The sequence below is a fragment of the Ursus americanus genome, chromosome 32 (genome assembly GCF_024610735.1).
Source record: "Ursus americanus isolate L20-20 chromosome 32, mUrsAme1.1.p, whole genome shotgun sequence".
In the NCBI taxonomy this organism is placed as follows: Eukaryota; Metazoa; Chordata; class Mammalia; order Carnivora; family Ursidae; genus Ursus; species Ursus americanus.
This window is the reverse complement of record NC_142158.1, coordinates 7,824,070-7,844,110: the sequence shown is the minus strand read 5'-3', so window position 1 is coordinate 7,844,110 and position 20,041 is coordinate 7,824,070. Positions and strand designations below refer to the sequence as shown.

The 20,041-nt window shown below is 45.2% G+C and overlaps 1 protein-coding gene and 1 non-coding gene across 3 annotated transcripts in view; both read right to left on the bottom strand.

Annotated features, from left to right (window-relative positions):
* BPHL (biphenyl hydrolase like) overlaps positions 1 to 18,607 on the bottom strand; it is a 36,040-nt gene extending 17,433 nt beyond the window's left edge. Inside the window, exons 1-4 of one of the 2 annotated variants that reach the window (XM_045811511.2) lie at positions 18,450 to 18,607; positions 11,568 to 11,671; positions 9,466 to 9,632; positions 7,262 to 7,415 (exon numbers count right to left, since the gene is read on the bottom strand). In XM_045811511.2, coding sequence (XP_045667467.1) covers positions 7,262 to 7,415; positions 9,466 to 9,632; positions 11,568 to 11,671; positions 18,450 to 18,556 — 532 coding nt within the window. In that variant the 5' untranslated portion in view covers positions 18,557 to 18,607. Of the gene's footprint in view, positions 1 to 7,261; positions 7,416 to 9,465; positions 9,633 to 11,567; positions 11,672 to 18,109; positions 18,314 to 18,449 lie in introns of those variants that run through there. The other variant, XM_045811513.2, reaches the window with a different exon arrangement.
* Positions 15,114 to 15,216, bottom strand: LOC123801615 (U6 spliceosomal RNA). Its single transcript, XR_006782278.1, has one exon. It is a non-coding gene; the product is annotated as a U6 spliceosomal RNA (small nuclear RNA).
* Positions 18,608 to 20,041: the final 1,434 nt, after the last annotated feature.

Sequence of the window (20,041 nt, the reverse complement as noted above, 5' to 3'; positions counted from 1 at the left end):
CTGGAAGAGAAAGCTTAAGCAATGACGCAGACCACCACAAAGAGAGACAAGAAGATGAACAAGAGACAGGGAAGATGGGAAGGCAAGACCCACAAAGTTCACTGAGTCCCTGACAGAGGAGAGGTGAGGGAGAACGGACGAGAAGCAATACAGGAAGGAGGACACGGGCGAGAACGGTTTTCAGAACTGATCAAAAATAAGGGTCCACAGACAAAAACTGAATATAACCCAAAGTGGATAAATAAAAAGGAATTCACATCTAGTCACACAATAGTAAAATAGCCATATATCAAAGAGAGAGAAAAAGCCTGAAAAACAGCCAGAGGGGAGACACATCACTCCAGAGGGGGAAAGCTACACGGGCAAAACTTCTCCACAGCGTTCCACGAAGGGCAGAAGACCCTGGAAAGGCAGACAACATAATTTGCCATTTATATTTCTGCCCTTCGCCACACAATCTTTCATGAATGAGTGTGGAATAGAGACAGATCGAAGCAAAACGGAGCTCACTATTAACAGAGCTGTCCCTGAAGACCTTCTAAAAAACACCTTGAGGAGAAAGAGAAGTGAGCTTGGGAGGAATATCTGAGATGAAAGAAGGAAAGCGGAGTAAAGAAACTGACGAGCGTGTCCCTAAGTGTGAAAACACACAAAACTCGCCAAGCTAACGAGAACACAAAACGCTGGAACTTTTTTTTTACGTTGAAATTCGTTCTGTCCATAAAGGAAGCCAAAGGGCAAGCCACAAGCTGTGTAGCACCAGTACTGAGGCAACTACTAACCAGCAAGGGGGTAATAACCAGACTCTCGAACACCAGAAACCCTGCCGATCAGTAACATCCTCATAATACTGGACGTGTTCTAGTCGAGCTGGGTGGAGAGTCCTTGGGTGTTTGCTCTGTTGTTAGACTTCACAGGTATGCCTGTTAAACACCTTGTTTTAAAACTCTGGTGTAATCTTTGATACGTAGGAATCAACAAAAAGAAGCGAAAAGACATGAACAGGTAAAATACAGGAGGAGAAACCCCAGTGTGCATAAATATGTCAAAAGACTCTCAATCCTATTAGTAAGAGGAAGAGGCACGTTAAGATACCATTTCACAGCCATTGGACTGGCTAGGACTAAGAAGTCTGATGATTCCAAGTTTTTGTTGAGGACGTAAACTGAGGAATCTAATATGCACCTGGTGGAAATGCAAATTTACGTAGTTGGAACACAGCTGGTCACTTGTTACACGGGGTAGTTACATCCCACAATATATTCAGCAAATCTCACGTATGGGCCTATACCCCAGACAGACACTGCTGCTCCCAGGCCCCAGGAGACATTACATGAATATTCACAGCAACAGTGAAAATAGACCTACAGTCCACTGATAAAAGAGAAGGAAAATAAAATACATTTGCTCAACGGAGTATGATACAGCAACATCACGAATGAATCTTAGAAATTCAACGTTCAGGGGCGCCTGGGTAGCGCAGTCGTTAAAAGCGTCTGCCTTCGGCTCAGGGCGTGATCCCGGCGTTCTGGGATCGAGTCCCACATCGGGCTCCTCTGCTGGGAGCCTGCTTCTTCCTTTCCCACTCCCCCTGCTTGTGTTCCCTCTCTTGCTGGCTGTCTCTGTCAAATAAATAAATAAAATCTTCAAAAAAAAAAAGAAATTCAACGTTCATTGAGACAGTGAGTCATAGATGATCTACAGAATGATGTCACTTTGTGTAGCTCAAAAACAAATAAAACTAAATTACCTATTGTTTAGGAATATAAACAGATGTGACGGAAGTGTTTTCAAAAAGGCACAGGGATGATCGTAGGACTCAGGCTAGAGGTGGGGTGCACTGGGGAGGAAGCATGTGGATACACTGAAGGTATAAACAGCGATCAATCTTATGTTCACGGTGAGCTCATGGGTGTCCGTAATTTACAGTGTCACGTGTTGCATTATAGGTATCAAATATTATACAATTAAATAAAATTCAATTACAAAATAATAAATTTAAATAGAATATTATATAGTAAATTACAAAATAAAATTTAATATATACTTATATAATAATAGTATAAATATGTATTATTCATGTTTACATAAAGATACACAAATATATTTAATATAAATGTTTAATTTATATATGTAATATATTATGATATATTTTATCATTTTATTGTTAATAAGGTTATTAATATGTAAAATAACTAACATTTTACACTTATATATTTTATAGAATCATATATATATTTTCATAAAATAAAAAAATTCCCCTGTGACAGAAAGGCCAAGATCTTTTAAGATCCAAGTTAGCTAATGTTCAATGTGAAAACATTTTTCTTGCTAAAATGTAAATTCGTCCCTGGGATAGGAGAGTAAAAGCAGACATTTAGAGAGTAAAAGCAGACATTTAGAGTGAGAGGTAGCTATCAGTATGTAAAATTTGGGGCCTGGCTTTAGACTCTCGGGGGAAATATTATCTAAATCTCAAGGAGCAGAAAAATCTAGCAGTAGCTGGGGCAAGCCAGAGGTTCACTTCAAGCACTGTGGTTAAGCACACAGGCTCAGAAGTCCTACTGGCTGGGTCTGAACCCTGAGCACATTCCTCAACCTCTCTGTGCTAGTTTCCTCATCTGAAAAATGAGAATTATAATAACACTCTGACATAAAGAGTAAATAAGTTAGACATGAAATGTGCTAACAGTGGTACCCAGCATATAACAAACACTCAAAAATATTCTGTGTATTTATATACTTACTTTTGTTAACTTTTTTTCAAGAGGAAGCCAGTTTTACCCCAAAGCATAATTTCCACCAAAAAATAAGTAGCAATTATGTTTCACAGTTAAGTTCCTAAAATAACTATTTGACTCAAACTATTTGCTGATGTGAAATAGATATAATTTGTATCCCCCCCCCAAAACAGATACATTTCTTTTTTTGAGCATATAACTTGTGCTAAGTACCAGAGGAAAACTCATTCACTCAACCATTAATTAGTGAATTAATCCAGTAAACATTATTTGTAGGCTGCTGAGTGTTAGAGCACATACGAACTTGAATAGGATTTGGTCTCTGCCCTCAAGGGCCTTATCGTCTAGAGTTGTAAAGGACCTCTGTAGAAGAGTGGGATAAATGTCATTGGAGAGGCTGGGGGAGGACAGAGGAGGGCCAGTGAGCTCAGAGGGGCAATGGCAGGAAGTGGCAGTGGTGGTGGGCTTCCTGGAGGAGGCACTGTTGGGTCTAAGTCTGCCAGAACAGAAGCTTGCAAGCAAATACAGGAGCCGTGCCACCGATTGCCAGAACTTCAGGAGTTTCCAGGTGGTCGAAGAAAAGGATAGGTGTGGGGGGTAGAGGAGAGAAAGCGGCAGCAGATGGGCCTAGAAAGACAAGGGGTTCTCGCTCACTCAGACTTCGAGAGCAAAGTAGAGGACTCTGAACCCTAATCATCTGGAAAGCAATGCGAGGCTGTGGAGGGTTTTCAAGTAAGATATAATGAGATTTACACCTTAGCAAACTACCGTCCAAGCAGTTTGGAAAGTAGACTGAAAGGAGGTAAAGACAGAGCAGGTTGGAAAGTGCTGGTGGATCTAAGTGAAGACAGATGGGGAGGCCTGGACCTGGGGCCTGGCAGGAGGAACGGAAAAGGTGAGACGGATTCCAGACAGAGCTCAGCAGAACGCAGGAAGAACGCAGAGGTCTGGATCACTGACTGCAGACGCAAAACGCTGGGCTTCACTGGCGGACCTCCCAGCTGTGCCATCAACACAGGCTTCTTCGCTTGCCTGAGCCCTGAGCTGAGTCACACATAGCTGTGTTAACGTTAGCTCACAGTAGGCGTTCAGTAAATCATAATCAAAATATTCTCTCTTGTGGAAGAAAGTATATTCCACTGAGTGTCACTTAGCAAGGTGGGAAATGTAGCAGGAAGGACAGGTGTGCAGGAAAGATTATGAGTCTGACTTTGGACACACTGAACGTAAGATGAAAAATGAACACGAAGTTGAGTATCTGGAATCTGGGAGTCTGAAGACGCCAACGGACGAGGGAAGCTCCCTGGGTGTCAGAATGAGAAGAGGAGCAGAGGGCTAAGGATGGAGCCCGGCAGCGCAGAGCAGGGAAGGCGTCAGACAGAGGATGGGCACGGGTAAGGGGAAAGCTATGGCTGCGGCGGCAAGAAAGTCAGGGCGGAGAAGCTTCAAGAAGAGGGTGTGGTCAGCACCACCTCACGTGTGTGCGTTCGCGTGCCGCAGAATGCCCGAGAAGCTGAAGCGCGCCAACGCACCCGAGGGGCCGGACAGCACGGAGGCCCCGGTGCAGGAGGCGGGGGCCCCAAGCCACCCCGCGCATGGTAGGGGGAGAGGGGGCCGAGCGAGTCGGCCTGGCGGCTGGAAGGGCGGCCCAACTCTGGCGGCAATGGCAGCGGTTCAACGTGGGAGCCGCACAGGAAGGCTGAGCGCACGGGGGCAGCGGGACAGCGGGGCCGGGCCCAGGCGCCTGGACGGCACCGAAGGATTTTACGTCGCAGAATCCAGTGCCCAGGTTTTTGCCTTAGGGAGGAAGCTCCTACATGGAAGACCGACGGCCCTCCGAGGCCGAGGGTCCTCAGCAGGAAAACGGTGCGCAGAAGAGACAGCAGTTACCTTAGAGGTCGGCCCTGCAGGCCTCCCAGGTGGACGAGCCCCTCTCGCGGAGACAGAGACGACGGCCCGGCTGCGGCAAGACTCACGCGGCGGTGAGCTCAGTGCAGACTCACCAGTTCCAGGCTGTCCAGAGCCAGGTGCTCGGCCGGTACACAGAAATCCGGCTCTGGGGGAGTCTGGCTGAATAGTAGTTTGGAGAACATCACCCCCTAGTCAGAGCGGAACCTGTGAGACCTCTGCTCAGCTGAGTACCAGTATCTCTTGGGCGTGGGTGCTGGCCAAGCTGGTGTGAGCCCCCCTCTCACAGATTATGGCCAAACTCCAGACGGAACGAGGAGCAACTACCTGCCAAGGTGTAAGAGCGGGAGGCTGACCACAGTCAAACCTTGAAGGATGACCCAGAAAGGAGATGAGTTTCTTATTTCCCTTTTCTTCCTTTGGGGGTGCTGAAAGCAGAAACTTCAGGAGAAGACCCCTAGGATTAGCCAGAGGACCTGGACCAGGCTCCCCTGCTTGAGGAAGACTGTTTTGTTTTTTTCTTTCTCTCTCTCTCTCTCTCTTCTTACCCAAGGCCATGTTGGGAAGGTGCACAACCATGGGCCTGCACTACTAGTCCAGCGGCAGGCCCCTAATCCTCCAAGAGAAGGCTAGCTCTCTGACCGAACGTATCAGAAAAAGGCGCCCCTAGTGTCTGAAGATTGTAGGCGACATCCCTGTTATTCGTTCCATCTCTTTTCTCTTGCTGCTTTGCCCTAAAGATGGCTCCAGTTGCAGGGTACTGCACAATGGGGGTGTGGGGTGCTGAAACCTGTCTTTCTGAGAGAAAACTGTGTTTCTGGTCATAGGAGCTTTGAAGGGGGTCCCTAATTCTGCATATGAACTGATGAAATGATTCAAGTCCTGGGATCACCCCTGAGCTCTCCATGTACAGGGAAGATGCAAAAAAGCACATACATAAGCTTCAAGAACTGAACTACCATATAAACCACCATCTACATCCCAGCACAGGCTTCGAGAACGGACCTGATGCTGCAACAACAGCCCACAGAAGGCTAAAGAGAATTTGCAGTATGAACCTAACCAGGCTGACTGCATGCCGAGGAAAAAAAACAACATTCCTCAGAGTTGTAACAGGATACCGAGTCTCACGGCATAGTACAATAAAAACAATCCCAAATTAACCAACATACAAAACCAAAAAATACATAAATGAAAAAACTCTACAACCCCCAAACAGGCAGATCTGACCAATTCTCAAGGGAAAAGACAACCAGCAAATGCTGACCCTAAAATGACCCAGACATTGGAATTATCAGACAGAGAAGGCAGGCATTGTCACAGGCATTTCCATTCCGTTTACAGTATTTTCTCCTCTGAACCCGGCAGGGATACAACAAGGACAAGCAGGAGTACCGATTAGGATGGGTGACTGCCTCGGACTCATCATTTAAGAGGGTCATTGCCCCTCCTCAAACAGGGTGAAGAACTAAGATTCTACAATGGAACACTGACATTAGTGGCTGACTTAAATCGGGTGAACTGCGGAACCAGCTGAGTAAAACTAAACTTGTCATATTCTAGTGTCTGCGTCTGCAAATGTTTTCTGTCAAGGCCCAGAGAGTATTTTTGGCTTTGTGAGCCAAGAGGCAAAATCAAAGGTATTCGGTAGGTAGATTTAAGGTGAGAGACCTCTGACCCACTTGATCCCAACTGGCTGGGCCGGTCCATCTGGGATCCAGGAGAAACACACTCCCAATAAAAAGCCACCAGACTGAAGAAGAGGGTCCTGGTGGGTCAGGCTGGCAGATGGTGTTGGGGAGGCATTCCAGGGCATTTTTGCTTTTTGCCCCAGACACCCTCAGATCCCAGTGTGTCCTTCTCTCCTCCTGAGAGCCACGCAGTTTCAGTTTGGTCAGCTTGCCAGAGGCTAAGCGAGTCCCGAGTTGCTGACTGCAATCCCACAGCTGGGTGCCTGGGAACGGCCAGCAGTCACTAGCATGTAAGCGGCCACCAGCACAGGCTCTGGGCAGCAACTCTGGGCGCAGAGGAGGAAACAGGGACGGAGGGGGATGCCCCTGCTTGATCTCTAGGCCTGACGGCACCAGCCTTCTCCATCAGTGCCCGGCCTTACAAAAACAGATGGGTTGGCTTTGGCCCACAGGCTGTAGTTTGACGGTCCCCGTTCTTCTGCCTCTAAAAACTTCAAAGATAAGCTTGAAGGACAACCTTACAAAATGTGAACAGCACAAAATTTCCTTATCAAAATATAAGGTTTCATATTTGGATACAATGTTCCTTTTTACGCTCCCATAATTTTAAATGAGGTTATGAAGAACACTTTCCATCAAGCCCTCCCTTCTCGAAGTTCACTATCAGCAGTCGGAAATGTGAACGCGGATTTTCTAGGACCTTTTCCTGAGTCATGAAGGTGTCCCTTCTGCAAACAGAAGGTGTTAAAACACAGGCTGGTTAAACTGTAGGACTTTTCTGAGAACTCATGGCTTTTCCTACCGCAGAGCTGAGTACTGGAAGCAGATGAGACAGGACTTGTCAACACATATTGAAGTAAGTCCTGAGAAGGGAGAGCAAAGGTGCCACGTGTCATGACATCTCTGATTCGTGAAACCTACCCTGATAAATCGCCTCATCTTCATCAGTCACGTAGGCATTGGCTCCCCAGATCACCATCTTGCTGATGTACGACGGATATTTTGCAGCTGCAATGAGAGCTGTAATGCCACCATCACTCCATCCCAGCAGAGACACCTTCTTAAACTTCAGCGTCTGCGGGGAATACAGTGAAAGGCATAGCACAGCTGACTGCTCCTCTCTGCTAAAAGAATCCCATAACTGACAGTTGTCAAAATCAATACAGCTGTGAGGTTTGGAGCAGCCGCTGGCAATTTAAGAAAAATCCTAGAGTCCATCATTTGATGATGTAAATGCTTTTTCTCAATTACTTTGGTGGAAGTATAAGTATCGTAAAATCCTAAGTGCCTCTGAAACTAATAATGCAGTATATGTTCATTAAATTGAATAAAACCCCCCTAAGTACATAGTACTGCTTTGAATTAATGAGGGAACTACATCTTCTGGAGGTATAGAATCTCTGGAAACAGAGGCGATCAGCTGTCCTTGGAAATGACAAGTAACATGTGCACACACACCCACGCCTGAGCGAAGGCTTTGAGAATAGTATGCAGATTACAGAGGGAAACTTGATATTTACTGGATGGAATGAAGTCACCGCATCTGATAAAACCACTGACTGCAACTGTGGGAAGAACAGGCTGGAGGAGAATGGTGTCACGGGGAGGTTATGTTAGTCTTTAAATCACCCAGGATCTGAAAACTTGTTAGACAGGGAAACTGAACAAAGATTACATCTGAGAGATACTGCCTAGAAGTAAAAATAGAATGACTTGGAAAATGAAAGATGTAACAAATATCAGTCCAAGATACTGATGGGACTATCAAGTGCTGTAAGTAGCAAGGATAATAATTTGGCACTATCTTGTAAAAGGAACATTTGCATCTCCTATAACCCAGCATCACCCCCTAGACACGTATGGGGCTCCTACGCTTGTGCGCCAGGAGACAGGCCCTGGGGTGTCCACACCAACATCGTTTATAAGAGATCTAAAATGTCCATGAACAAAACAATGTTCGCTGCACTGCTGTTTATAATCACAAAAAAAGCAACTTAAAAATTAGATTATTTAGCTACCAGCAGAGAGAGGTGAAATAAGATGGTGCATGCACACAATGGAATACCATGTGACTACTGTAAGACTTACGTAAACTTATTTATTCACATGCAAGTATCTCCTTGACAAATTGTTCAAAGAACAGTAATTTGGAAAAACATTATGTATAAATATGATGCCATCAATACAAAACTGTGTATTTATATATGTAATAAGATTGGCTGGAGGGGAAGCCTCTTGCACTGTTGTTGGCAATGCAAGCTGGTACAGCCACTCTGGAAACTAGAATGGAGGTTCCTCAAAAAGTTCAAAATAGAACTACCCTACCATCCAGCAATTGCACTAGTATGTCTTTATCTAAAGGATACAAAATAGTGATTTTGTATCCCAATGTTTACAGCCCACAATAGCCAAAATACGGAAAGAGACCAGATGTCTATCAACAGATGAATGGATAAAGAAGAGGTGGTATATATATAATGGAATATTAGTCAGCCATCAAAAAGGATGAACTATTGCCATTTACAATGATGTGGATGGACCTAGAAGGTATTATGCTAAGTGAAATAAGTCAGTGAGAGAAGGACAAATACCATATGATTTCACTCATATGTGGAGTTTAAGAAACAAAACAGATGAATATAGGGGAAAGAAGGAAAATAAGATGAAATAAAATAAGATGAAAACAGAAAGGGAAGCAAACCATAAGAGACTCTTAACTCTAGGAAACAAACTGAGGGCTGCTGGAGGGGAGGTGGGGGGAGATGGGGTAATCAAGTGATGGTAATTAAGGAGGGCATGTGATGGAATAAGCACTGAGCTTTATATGCAACTGATGAATCACTAAATTCTACCTCTGAAACTAATAATACATGTATGTTAACTAAATTGGGAAAAAAAAGATTGGCTGGAAAGGCAGAGTCTCAAAGTCATAGCAGCAGTATCTCTAAATAGTCGGACTGTGGGATATTTCTACTTGCTAATTCATACCTATTTGAACTCCCTAAATTTTCTGTAGGAATCACATGGTATTAGCCTTACAGAAATAAAAAAAAACCCAGAAACAAAACAGATGAAGACAGGCCCAGCCATCCTCCCTCCTCTGGACTCTTCCCTAAGAGACCCACCTTCATCAAATCAACAGCATCTTTTGCATCCCTTTCAAAAAAGTCCACTGGGAAATCTCGGTCTGGGGGTCTGGAGTGTCCATATCCTCGGGGATCCCAGGCAACCACTGTGAAGAGCTTCTTACTCAGGTTCTTAATCTGGGGTCCAAAATCAGTCTCTCCACTTCCTAAAAATAGCCACTCGGTTACCCACAGGTGAATGATTTCATTATTTCAAGCACATTACAGTAAAAGCAGAAACAACTACAATCTTAAAACAAAGTTAGACAGCAGGATGCAGTCAGCAAAGTAACCTTGTGATGATAAAATCCATTTACTGGGAGGCTGACTTCCTCTCCTGGTGGAGTTCAGACCTGCCTTTTGTCTCCTCCTAGTGGCTACTTTGAGAACAGAGGCCCTGATTCATTCGGTCCTGTATTATTTCGGCACTTAGGGTACTTTCCCAGTTAATCTTGCTTAATAAAAAATTTTTTTTTAATTAAAAAAAAGGAATTTATGAAACTGCATAGAAATTGACTTATCAATATGATATGCTTCTGGGTGATTTTTTCTTTCTTTTTAAAAAATGGCTGTTACAAATGAGAGAGATCCCAATATCATCTGTCAACAAATTTATGAGATTTGGTCCAAGTTATTCAAAGTATAATTCTAAATTCCCAGGTGTTTTTTTTACTAAGCTAATGTGAATAGCCCTGGAGATTTTATTTTCTGGTTATAAGTAAACACCAGAAAACAACTAAAACACTAAATGAAGGGGAGGGCAGGGTGTGGAGGGAAGAAATCAAATTAGCTTGTTCCATTCAAACAGCAGCATGGTAACAAGCAGAAGCACGTTCGTGAGGCTGCGGTGGAACTGCCTGGCAGTTCCCAGCCTGCCCGTAAGGTCACGGCCACTTGTGCGCACACCTGCCACGTGTGCCGTGGAAGGCCAGACTCTCAAGGAGCCCAGTCCGGGGACAAGTCAGCATTTCATTCATAAAGTCTGCTTAGCTTCTAAGGGCTGGTAGCTCAGGCCACATGTGGATACCAAACATCTTGCCTGATAAACTAGCTATTACTACAAAATGTCTTTTAAGGTGGTACAGGGTCATTTAACATTACCAAGGACCACCATTCTTCCTGGGAAGATCTACCTTTCTCAACATCAGGTAAATCATTCAGAAAACCTAAGGCAAAAATATAAATGGAGGGGTGCCTGCGTGGTTCTGTTAGTTTAGCGTCTGACTCTGGATCTCAGCTCAGGTCTTGACCTCAGGGTTTTGAGATCGAGTCCTGTGTTGGGCTCCACGCTGGACATGGAGCCTACTTAGAAAAAATATATATATGTGTGTATATAATGTGCAATATATATAGTATATGTGCTTTTTTTACACATATATATGGTTTTTACACACACATACATGTGTATGCAAATCTGGCAAAGCATTTTACTTTTAGAAGAAAATAAATCATAAGGAAATTGTATATGTTGGTATTATTTCACTAAATTAAAACACTACTAAAACCCTTAAAACCAAATTTGAGTGTCCTGGGATCACTGGACATTATCCCCCAGAGCTGTCTACATGTAAATTACTTATCTGAAAGATAAAATTGGGATCCAGTTGGCTTTATTATGCTCCATTCATGCCAATCTAATTCTGACTTCCAAAAAGTCTTTAAATTAAGTCTTGTTCTTAGCTCTTATTTTAATTAAGCATATAACCAACCACAACAGGTTGATCAATTCCTCTTCTAGCACTGGAAGTCTTGCACCCTGGAACCCCTCGATTCCAGGCACACTGGGATCGTTGGTCAGTAGCTCATCTCCTTCTTTCATCTATCCCTTCCTCCTACACTCCTTTCCTTGACCCCTGTTATCCTCCCAAATTTTAGGTAACTACACAGTATAACTGTATGGGGAAAAAAAAACCACCCTGGGTATTTAAAGGACTGAAGAATACATGTAGTAGAAAGTTATCTTTCTTTTCTGTCACTTAAATTTGTGGCCAATAGTAAAGCATTTAGCAAAGCACTAAAATTAATAATCAATATTTGGCATCTAATAATGTGAATGCATCACAGACTACACAGCATGCAAATTCCATTAAAAACTTCCAGACCCAACATTCCAGGAAGCAGCAGGACTGCGTGCTCTCCCTCTCCGGTCTGCTGATAGTGCAAATGGACCCCATTCACAGCTACTTTGCCCGAGGTTATGGAGGTGCTGAAAGAGAAAAATCCCACCCCCAAAGAAAAATTACTCAGCAGTACAAACGTAATATGACCAGACTGCCCTTTTATATACCTGAGTCAACTCCAGTACCCTTCTCAGGCTTCTTGGGTGACTTTGGTTTGTGCTTTAGTTTTCCAGACCTAAAAGGGGACGGCTTACTAGACTGCAGATCTGAACTGGGCCTTCGTGTTTGAATGTCCTACAGCGCCAGCCCAGGGCTTGCCCTACAGAAGTACTGAGAGGTTGCTGAAATCAACGGCCATACACCCCCAAGGGCACACACCTGGTGAGCTGGATGCCAGTGGTGCCAGGTGCAGGCTGATGTGGGAGCTTCACACGGTGACAAGCGAGGGTGGGCAACCGGGACACAGAGCCTGGAGCCATTTGTCAGGAACTCAGCAGACCTAGAGGGGCAGCCTGGGCCTTCGGCTGCACTGGCAGTGTTCCTAAGGGCGTGGCTGGTCTCAAGAGTCTGCAGAGGCGGCCTTGGTCCCTAGGCAGGCCTTTAGGCGCATGGCTTCTCATGGACTCTGGCCAGCTGCAGACGGGCTCCCGGCAGGAATGCCTGTCTGCACTGCTAGGGCCAGCCTGGTTTTTAACATGTTGGAATATCTGTGTTGATCGTTAAACACACAGGTCCATAAGCTTCCATGTCAAGAGCCCTCCCTGTGCCGCTGACCCTCCTTGGCCCAACACCTCCCATGACGTAGCATCTAACTGGACATGTTGGCTCAGGAGAGTGCCTCGGGCAGGACTTCTGCCCGAGTCTGCTCTGACCGATGCGTGTACCGTATCAAGGGTACTGCTCTGATGAACCTCTCCTCTGAGGCTCTTCCAGAAGCTCCAGAATGACTAAGGAGGGGTACATAGCAATAAACACATACAAGGCTCCTGGATCAGGCCCTAACAGCCTCCTCACTAATTCCCCAGGTGGCTGGGTGACATGCGGAAGCAACGTTCTGGCCCGCCAGGACAGATGCTGGAAGGAGATGCTCCTCTTCTCCTGGCAGGATGTTAAGGAATTTACATTAACCACTGCCCCCCTTTTTCTTTATGTACTCTCTACCCCTATTACCTCTCTGCAGTTAGTCAAAATGCTTACTGAAATGAAGCATTTTTAAAAAATGAGGTCCTCGGTGCCTGGGTGGCTCAGTTGGTTAAGGGTCTGCCTTTGGCTCAGGTCATGATCCCAGGATCCTATGAGTGCCATGTGGGGCTCCTTGCTCAGTGGGGGTCTGCTTCTCCCTCTCCCTCCGCCCCTCCCCCCTGCTCATGCTCTCGCTCTCAAATAAATAAAAATCTTTTTTAAAAAATGAGGTCCTCTTTCCTCTTTCGGTTTCGTCTCATCACCAATTTCAAATGAGAATGCAGAAACGAACGTGCTGAATGCACGTACACTGTCTTAACACAATTTCTGCAAAAATGACCGAATTGGGTGGTAATAAAGCCTGGCATACCTATAAGCTCATTATCTATAGAAAAATCACGAGGAGCAATAATAAAGCCACTGAGCAAGCGTGGTCTCATACTGACACCGCCAAGCACTTATCAGCGTCCTGTTCTTCGGAGTCCTTCATTTCTATTGTTAAAGTGGCTCTAGGGTCCAGATAAAGGCAGATAAAGGGTTATCACCAGATAACCCTCTGGTGATAAAGATCCATTTCCACAAACATTTATTGACAGAGTTACTTTTGCCCATGATCTAGCAAGAGGGAAGATAAAGAGACAAGAGATTCTCGGCAAACCATCAGGGAGGGAGGGTTAGGACTGAGGCCAGGAGCACGGCTGGAGTGAGTCAGGATTTCCCACGTTCGCCGCACAGGAAGAAGGCCCCGAGAGATGGCAAGCACCCGCACGGCTCCTGTTCGTGAGAAGGCGCACTCTTCTTAAACCTCGTGCCCTGAAGATCTCTGAGGGGCTCCCTTTCTTGCAGCGCTCAAGACATGCTTGTAAGAATCATTTTGTACAGTCAGGAGGTCACACACAGTGAGAGGAACCCCACTCCCCACAGCATCTTCCTCAACTCCCAAGACACTGGGATTTCGTGGCTGGGTGTTGCTGACTCTCAGTCTGCACCGTTCAGGGGCCTCAGCAAGGGCACTGCCTTCCAAGGGCATCCTTTCCTTCAGCTTTCACGATCACTCCGAAATCTCTTTGGCAAAAAACCTCTAACTTCCCTTCATGCTTTGCTGTATTTGTGTTTTGGTTCTCCCATTCCAAACTTTTCCCCCAATTACCCTATCCCAGCTTTTGGTTGCCCAAGATGAAGGTTAAAAACAAAAGCATGTAGTCTAGAATTGGCATAATGGGAACTCAATGTCAGGGCAAGGTTACTAAGGCAGAAGACTTTGAAGATGGTTCTAGAAGAGACAGAGACCATATCGGATCGAGCAGAGGTATCTGGAGAAGAGTGAAAAAAGTAGCATTTGAACTGCACTTCCAAGAGGAGTAAAATTTAAAAAAAAAGAATGTGGTAGGGAGGGTGCTTCTAGAATAACATGATCAAAGGCCCAGGGGCAAGGGACATATGTGGGGACAAGGCAGTGTTCACGCCTGGCAAGAGTGTGGGGTCCAAGAGGGAACAAGGTTTGGGCTGAATGCTGAGGGAGTCTGCAGCTAGGCTAAGGGGAAAGAAGACGTCTCTAGTGCCTTGTCATCAACATCAATGTGTCCCCACACCAGAGGTACCCACCACTGTCACATCAGCCCACCCCATGGGGTTAATGGAGGTTGCCAAAAACCTTTTATCGATCTCCGGGTTGGGGAAACAGGACAGAGAAGTGATTATAAACAAAAGTAAATCAAAGTAAATCAATTTCAAATGCAAGAAAAAAATTTTATTTAAAAAAATAGTTATTGAATAAAAAAATAAAGTTATCAAATTATTTACTGAATGATTTATCATCAATAGAAGACCACTGAAATGAGTAAAGCATTCTTTTCTCCAGTTTAGCAAGGGGCCTTTAGACAGTAGTTCAGGCCTCATTTTATGTGTCTGTGGAAAGAAAATCAGACTGCAGAGAGACCAGGCCTTCAATGGCCCTGAAATGTGCATATTACTTGAGCCACAATCAAGATACCAAATTTCCCGAACACACAGAAAAAAAGGATAAAAAAATTTCAGAAAATTTAAAGACCAAAAATGAATCTTTCCTTTGGGGTGTCCATCCGTCTTTATCACCACTTTCTCCCCACTAATGATCACTTCACATCTCTAACCCACGTGTTCTTAAGCACGTGCGCTCGTTAGAATACCTGTGGAGAGTTAAAAATATAGCTGCCTAGGACAATATGCTTGCCTAGGACAAACCCGGCACACTATGACTCAATGACTGGGGTAGAGCCCTGGCATGTGCTTTCTCTTTCTCTCTTTCTCACTCTCTCCCTTTTCATTTTCCTTTCCTTCCTTCCTTCCTTTTCTTTCTCTCTCTTTTTAAATATGGAACGCCTCACGAATTTGCATGTCATACCTGCACGGGGGCCATGCTAATCTTCTCCGTATCATTCCAATTTTAGTATATGTGCTGCTGAAGCAAGCTGGCAGGTGCTTTCAAAAACACCAAGACACTACCTTACTATTCATTCGCTCATCTATTTCCTGAACTCCTCCTTTGTTCTGAGCCCTCCAGTAGCTTAGAGGCCGGCAGAAAAGACATAATTAGATCAGCAGATAATTAAATCAGCAGGCACTATGCAGTTTGCCTAGTATTATGACTGAGAAGTTGGGAGGATACAGGAGATGCTGGGGGTGCAGACAGCAGACATTAAGTTCCCCACACCTTAACCAACATCTACACAGCTGCCTACTTGGCCCCTTTTATGAGAGCATTTTCAGCTTCCCACTGTATCAGCGGGAAGCTCAAACTTAAGATTTGAATCATCTGGCACACTTAAATTTCCAGATGCCCAGGCTGTAAAATCTCTGGGGTGGGACACAGGCATCTGTATTTTTTAAATTCCTCAAGAGATTCTAATTCGCAACCGAAGTTGAGAACGACTGTACTGAGTTAATTTCTTGTAGAAGAAAAAGAAAATCCTAACTATTAAAAACAGCCTGTAGGAAGGCCTGCTCACCTAGAATTGCATATGCCTTACAAATATGAATTTGTCCCTGTCTCTTTTTCCGGGAAGCTGGATAGGCAATTTTGTGAAAGGGAAGGAGGTCACAAGCAATACGATGATAATGACTCCCGGGTTGTGGGGGCTGAGCTGCTCCCTTCCAAGAAGGAAAGTGTCCTCCAAGAATCTAACGACTTGGGGAAAACAAACATTTAGTTTCATTATTAAGCTAAGTAATGAACTCTATTAAGAGCTTACTTATCTCATTTGTTTTGCTGTGATGTACATTATACTTACTCTAATTTTACCAATGAGAAACCTGAGGATTAGAGTGTTTAGACAACTTGCCCCAGTCACATTACTGGTAATTTACACCAGTAATGATGGTGTCTGACATCAGCGCCTTTGGCATTTTGCCCTTTGCTTAGAAATAAAAATGAAGCCAATTAATACACCCTCACTTTGAAAGCCCTACATATTCTCCATTATCTTATGTTCAGCTATTTTTTGGGTATATTTTTTCCAAAGTAACCATTAGCTACAATAACGTAGTAGCTACCCCTAGGGCTTGAATTAAATGAATTTTGATGACTTACTTTGCATCTCTCATACACTGCGTTACTACTGAGATAGTCGTATCTGTATCAGTACTAACTGTAGCTACTAATTAGTGAATTCTTATTATATTCCAGGCCCTTTACATTTATTGTCTCTAATCCTCAGAACAATTCTGCAAGGCACTAGGCTCAGAGAGGTCAAGTAACCTGCTCACATTTGTGCAGCTGGGAAGTGGCAATGAAGCCATGTAAACACCAGAGTTCATGCTCTTTCTGTTACCTCACGGCTGAACAAAGTGTCCCAACCGGGCTCTGGCCCCGGGGCCCCACGCACCCTGACTACCAGACAGAGGGTGGTGGTGGCAGGTGCCAGGGAAAGGAGGGTCTCTGATTCTCAGGCAGAGCATCCCAAGGTTGAACTCAGAGAACAGTTTCCTTCTGGCACATTGGTGAGTTCTGTAAATTATTAATACTGAACTGTACTCGACATACAACTGCAGATAGAAAAAGCATTTTTTAAAAATTTTTATTATTATTATTTTTTTACCTGGTTCTGGAACAAACCAGTTTACAGATTACAAAATAAAAAAGAGTCAGAGTGCCAACCACAGACAAAACAAGCTTCTGGAACACAACTCAAGTGTACGTTGGGTACTGGCTGTTCTGAAGCAAAGGTCTTAAAAGAGCGCTTTCACCTACTTATACTGGGCTGCAGCTTCATTTCAGGATCAACCAGTACCCCTGCTCGTTTTCTCTGATTACATGTAGTATCAACTTGCAACTGCATTTACAAAACAGCAGTTCAAAATCCAGAGAAACCTGTTTTTCAGAGATATTTTAGGAAGAATGATTTACACTAAATGGATGGGGCCTTCCTGAAACCATTAAACAACCTATCTCAACTTGGGTATTGGTACATAGTAACCTTACTTCAATCTCTTTCTGCAAATAGGAAACTGGATAAATTGCCATTTTTCAATGTTGATTTATACAGCTGTGAACATTGACCTATTTTTCCACCTGTATTAAAATAGTCCTGAAAATCTAAAAGTTCTAAAATAATAATAAAAAAGAACTTCAATCAAATATGAAACTTAGGAACTAGTTAATCACAACATAAAAATTTAAAGCTGACCAGATTTTTCCCTTCTCCTTCCAAATTAAATTTTCAAATGAGAAGTTTTCATATTGGATCAACTGAAGTTCTAAATGCCAGGTACCCATTTGGGATTTGACTTTTCCTAGCCATAAATGGAACTGACCCATCACCAGTTAATTGCATACATGCCCTGTGTACGTTTGTGTGTAAAGTGTATAGGTAGGTGTGTAGGGGGTGAAGTAGAGCAACCCTCATGCTGCTCTAACCACATTTTCTGCTTAGTATCTCTTGGGACCAAGGGCACCCATTAATCTAGTTTTGTCTTGTTCTATCTCGAAGTGTACATGAAGATGGGAGATAGGGAGTCAGAAAAGAAAAAGGCAGATTGTTCGCCTTTCCGACTACATCTGAACCTCAGAGTCAGGCCAAGGATTCTGAATTATCCCAGAGGCTCAAGGTGGTTCTTTTGCACATTAAAGTTCAAAATCAGAAAAAAAAAAAAAAAAAAAAAAAAAGACGAAGACGACGCAAGGACTTTGTACCCGGGACTGTGAGAGCTAACAGGTCACGGAAATTCTCAGGCTGGCTTTTGATATAAGAAGCATGAGAGATAAGAGCCCTGAAGGTGTGAAGAGACTGGACAGAGCAACGAATAAGAATGAAGGGTTTGGGATTCTAATCTCTGTCTTGAGAGTGTGGCTAAGATTACGTTACCTCCCTGGGTCTCCTTCGTCTGTCTGCACAATGAAGGGCTTGCACTCCATCACCCAAGCTCTTTAAGGCTCCAGTCGCAGAAGTGAAACCGATGAGTGGCTGAAGTGCTCAGTCCGGGAGGAGCAGAGGTGGAGGTTTGCTCCACCGCCTCCCGTGCACCCACGTGGGGCAGGCTCCGGGTCGCCGTGTAAGGGCAAGACGGCGGAGACGCTGTACCCACGGCCGCTGCCCTCACTGCCCAGCCTGCCCCGCCCCCCCGGCTAGCGCGCTCCTCTCCCGCCGCCCCCCCAGAGCGCGGACCTGGCCGCGCGGGCTCCCGGAGGGAAGCGGGTACCATTACCCGAATGCGGCTGCAGGCCCGGCACGGGGGACCTGGTTCCCCGGCTTCAGAATCGACAGGACGATCTGCAGCCGCCGCAAACACTGGCTACTCAGCGGCGCAGCCATGATCGCAGGTGGCGCCCAACCCCGGGAGCGCGCCAGCGCCGGGCTCCACCTACCGTCCTGGGACCGCTCCTCAGCGCCGCCAGAGAGCGAGCGTGCGCCCCGCCCCGCCCCGCCCCGGCGCCCCGCCCCGCCCCGCCCGCCGCTCCAGCCCCCCTCGCTGAGTCGCTAGGAGACGCGCAGGCGCCGAGGACCCGCTCCGCCCGGCTGCCCGGGAACACGCAGGCGCCGGGACTTCCGCGGGGAGATGGATTCACTAGTCGCGTTCCGCCAGCCTACCCTCGTCACGCCGAGGTGCTCGGCCACGTAGGCAGCTGAAATGTCTCTGACCCTTGACAGAAACGGGGCTTAGGGTCCCACGGGTACTGCGACACAGATCGTCTCCTCTCGGGGTGCCAGCTCTGGCTCTCGAGGAGCACGTCCCAGTTGGCTCTGTCGTACGCGTCGCCACCGACGGAGACCCGTCCCTTCAGGAAAGCGAGGCCACATCCGCCCATCCCTCCCATCTCTCAGGGGGTGGGTGGTGAGGAGGCGCTTGGGAGGGATGGATGGAGAAGGGGCCTTCAGGCTGGCTGCTATCCGTGGGATGAAATGCATTTGCTTCTAAGAATGATGCAATTAAAAATTTCCTTCATATCATCTCACACCCATTGGTATAGCTATTGACACACACACACACACACCCAGAAAATAAGTATTGGCAACGATGTGGAAAAATTGGAACCCTGTGCACTGCTGGTGGGAATGTAAACTGGTGCAGTACAGTGGAAAACGGCATGGTGGGTCTTCAAAAAATTAAACCTAGAATTACCGTAAGATCCAGCAATTCCACTTCTGGGTCTATACCCTCAAGAATTGAAAACAGTGTCTCAAAGATATTTATACCCATGGTCACAGCATTATTCACAGCAGTCAAAAGGTTGAAAGCAACCCAAATGTCATTGGAGGGGTGAAGGTATAACTGTGTATACATATAATGGAATATTGTTCTTTAAAAAGGATGGAAATTCTGACATACGCCATAGTATGGATGAACATTGAGACATTATACTAAGTGAATACACCAGTCATAAAAGGACAAATACTGTATGATTTCATGTATATGAGATACCCGGAGTAGGCAAATTCAAAGAGACAAAGTACAGAGGCGGTATGCCAAGGGCTTGGGGGGAGGGGAGAATGGGGAGTTAGTGTCTAATGGGTGCAGAGTTAGTTTTGTAAGATGAAAGGAGTTCTGGAGATGGAAATGGTGGTGGCAGCACGATGATGTGAGTGTGCTTAATGCCACTGAACTATCTGCTTAAAAGTTAAGATGGTAAATTTTATTTGTATTTTATCACAAAATATTTTTCTTCTTCAGATCATGTAATTCAAGCTTTATAAGGGTTATAAACATTACCTGCAATTCACAGTTCAGTGAAGAAAAAACTACCGCTGTAACGCTGGCTACCGCTGTGCCTTAGCTGGAAATAACTGGCCTCACTGTCA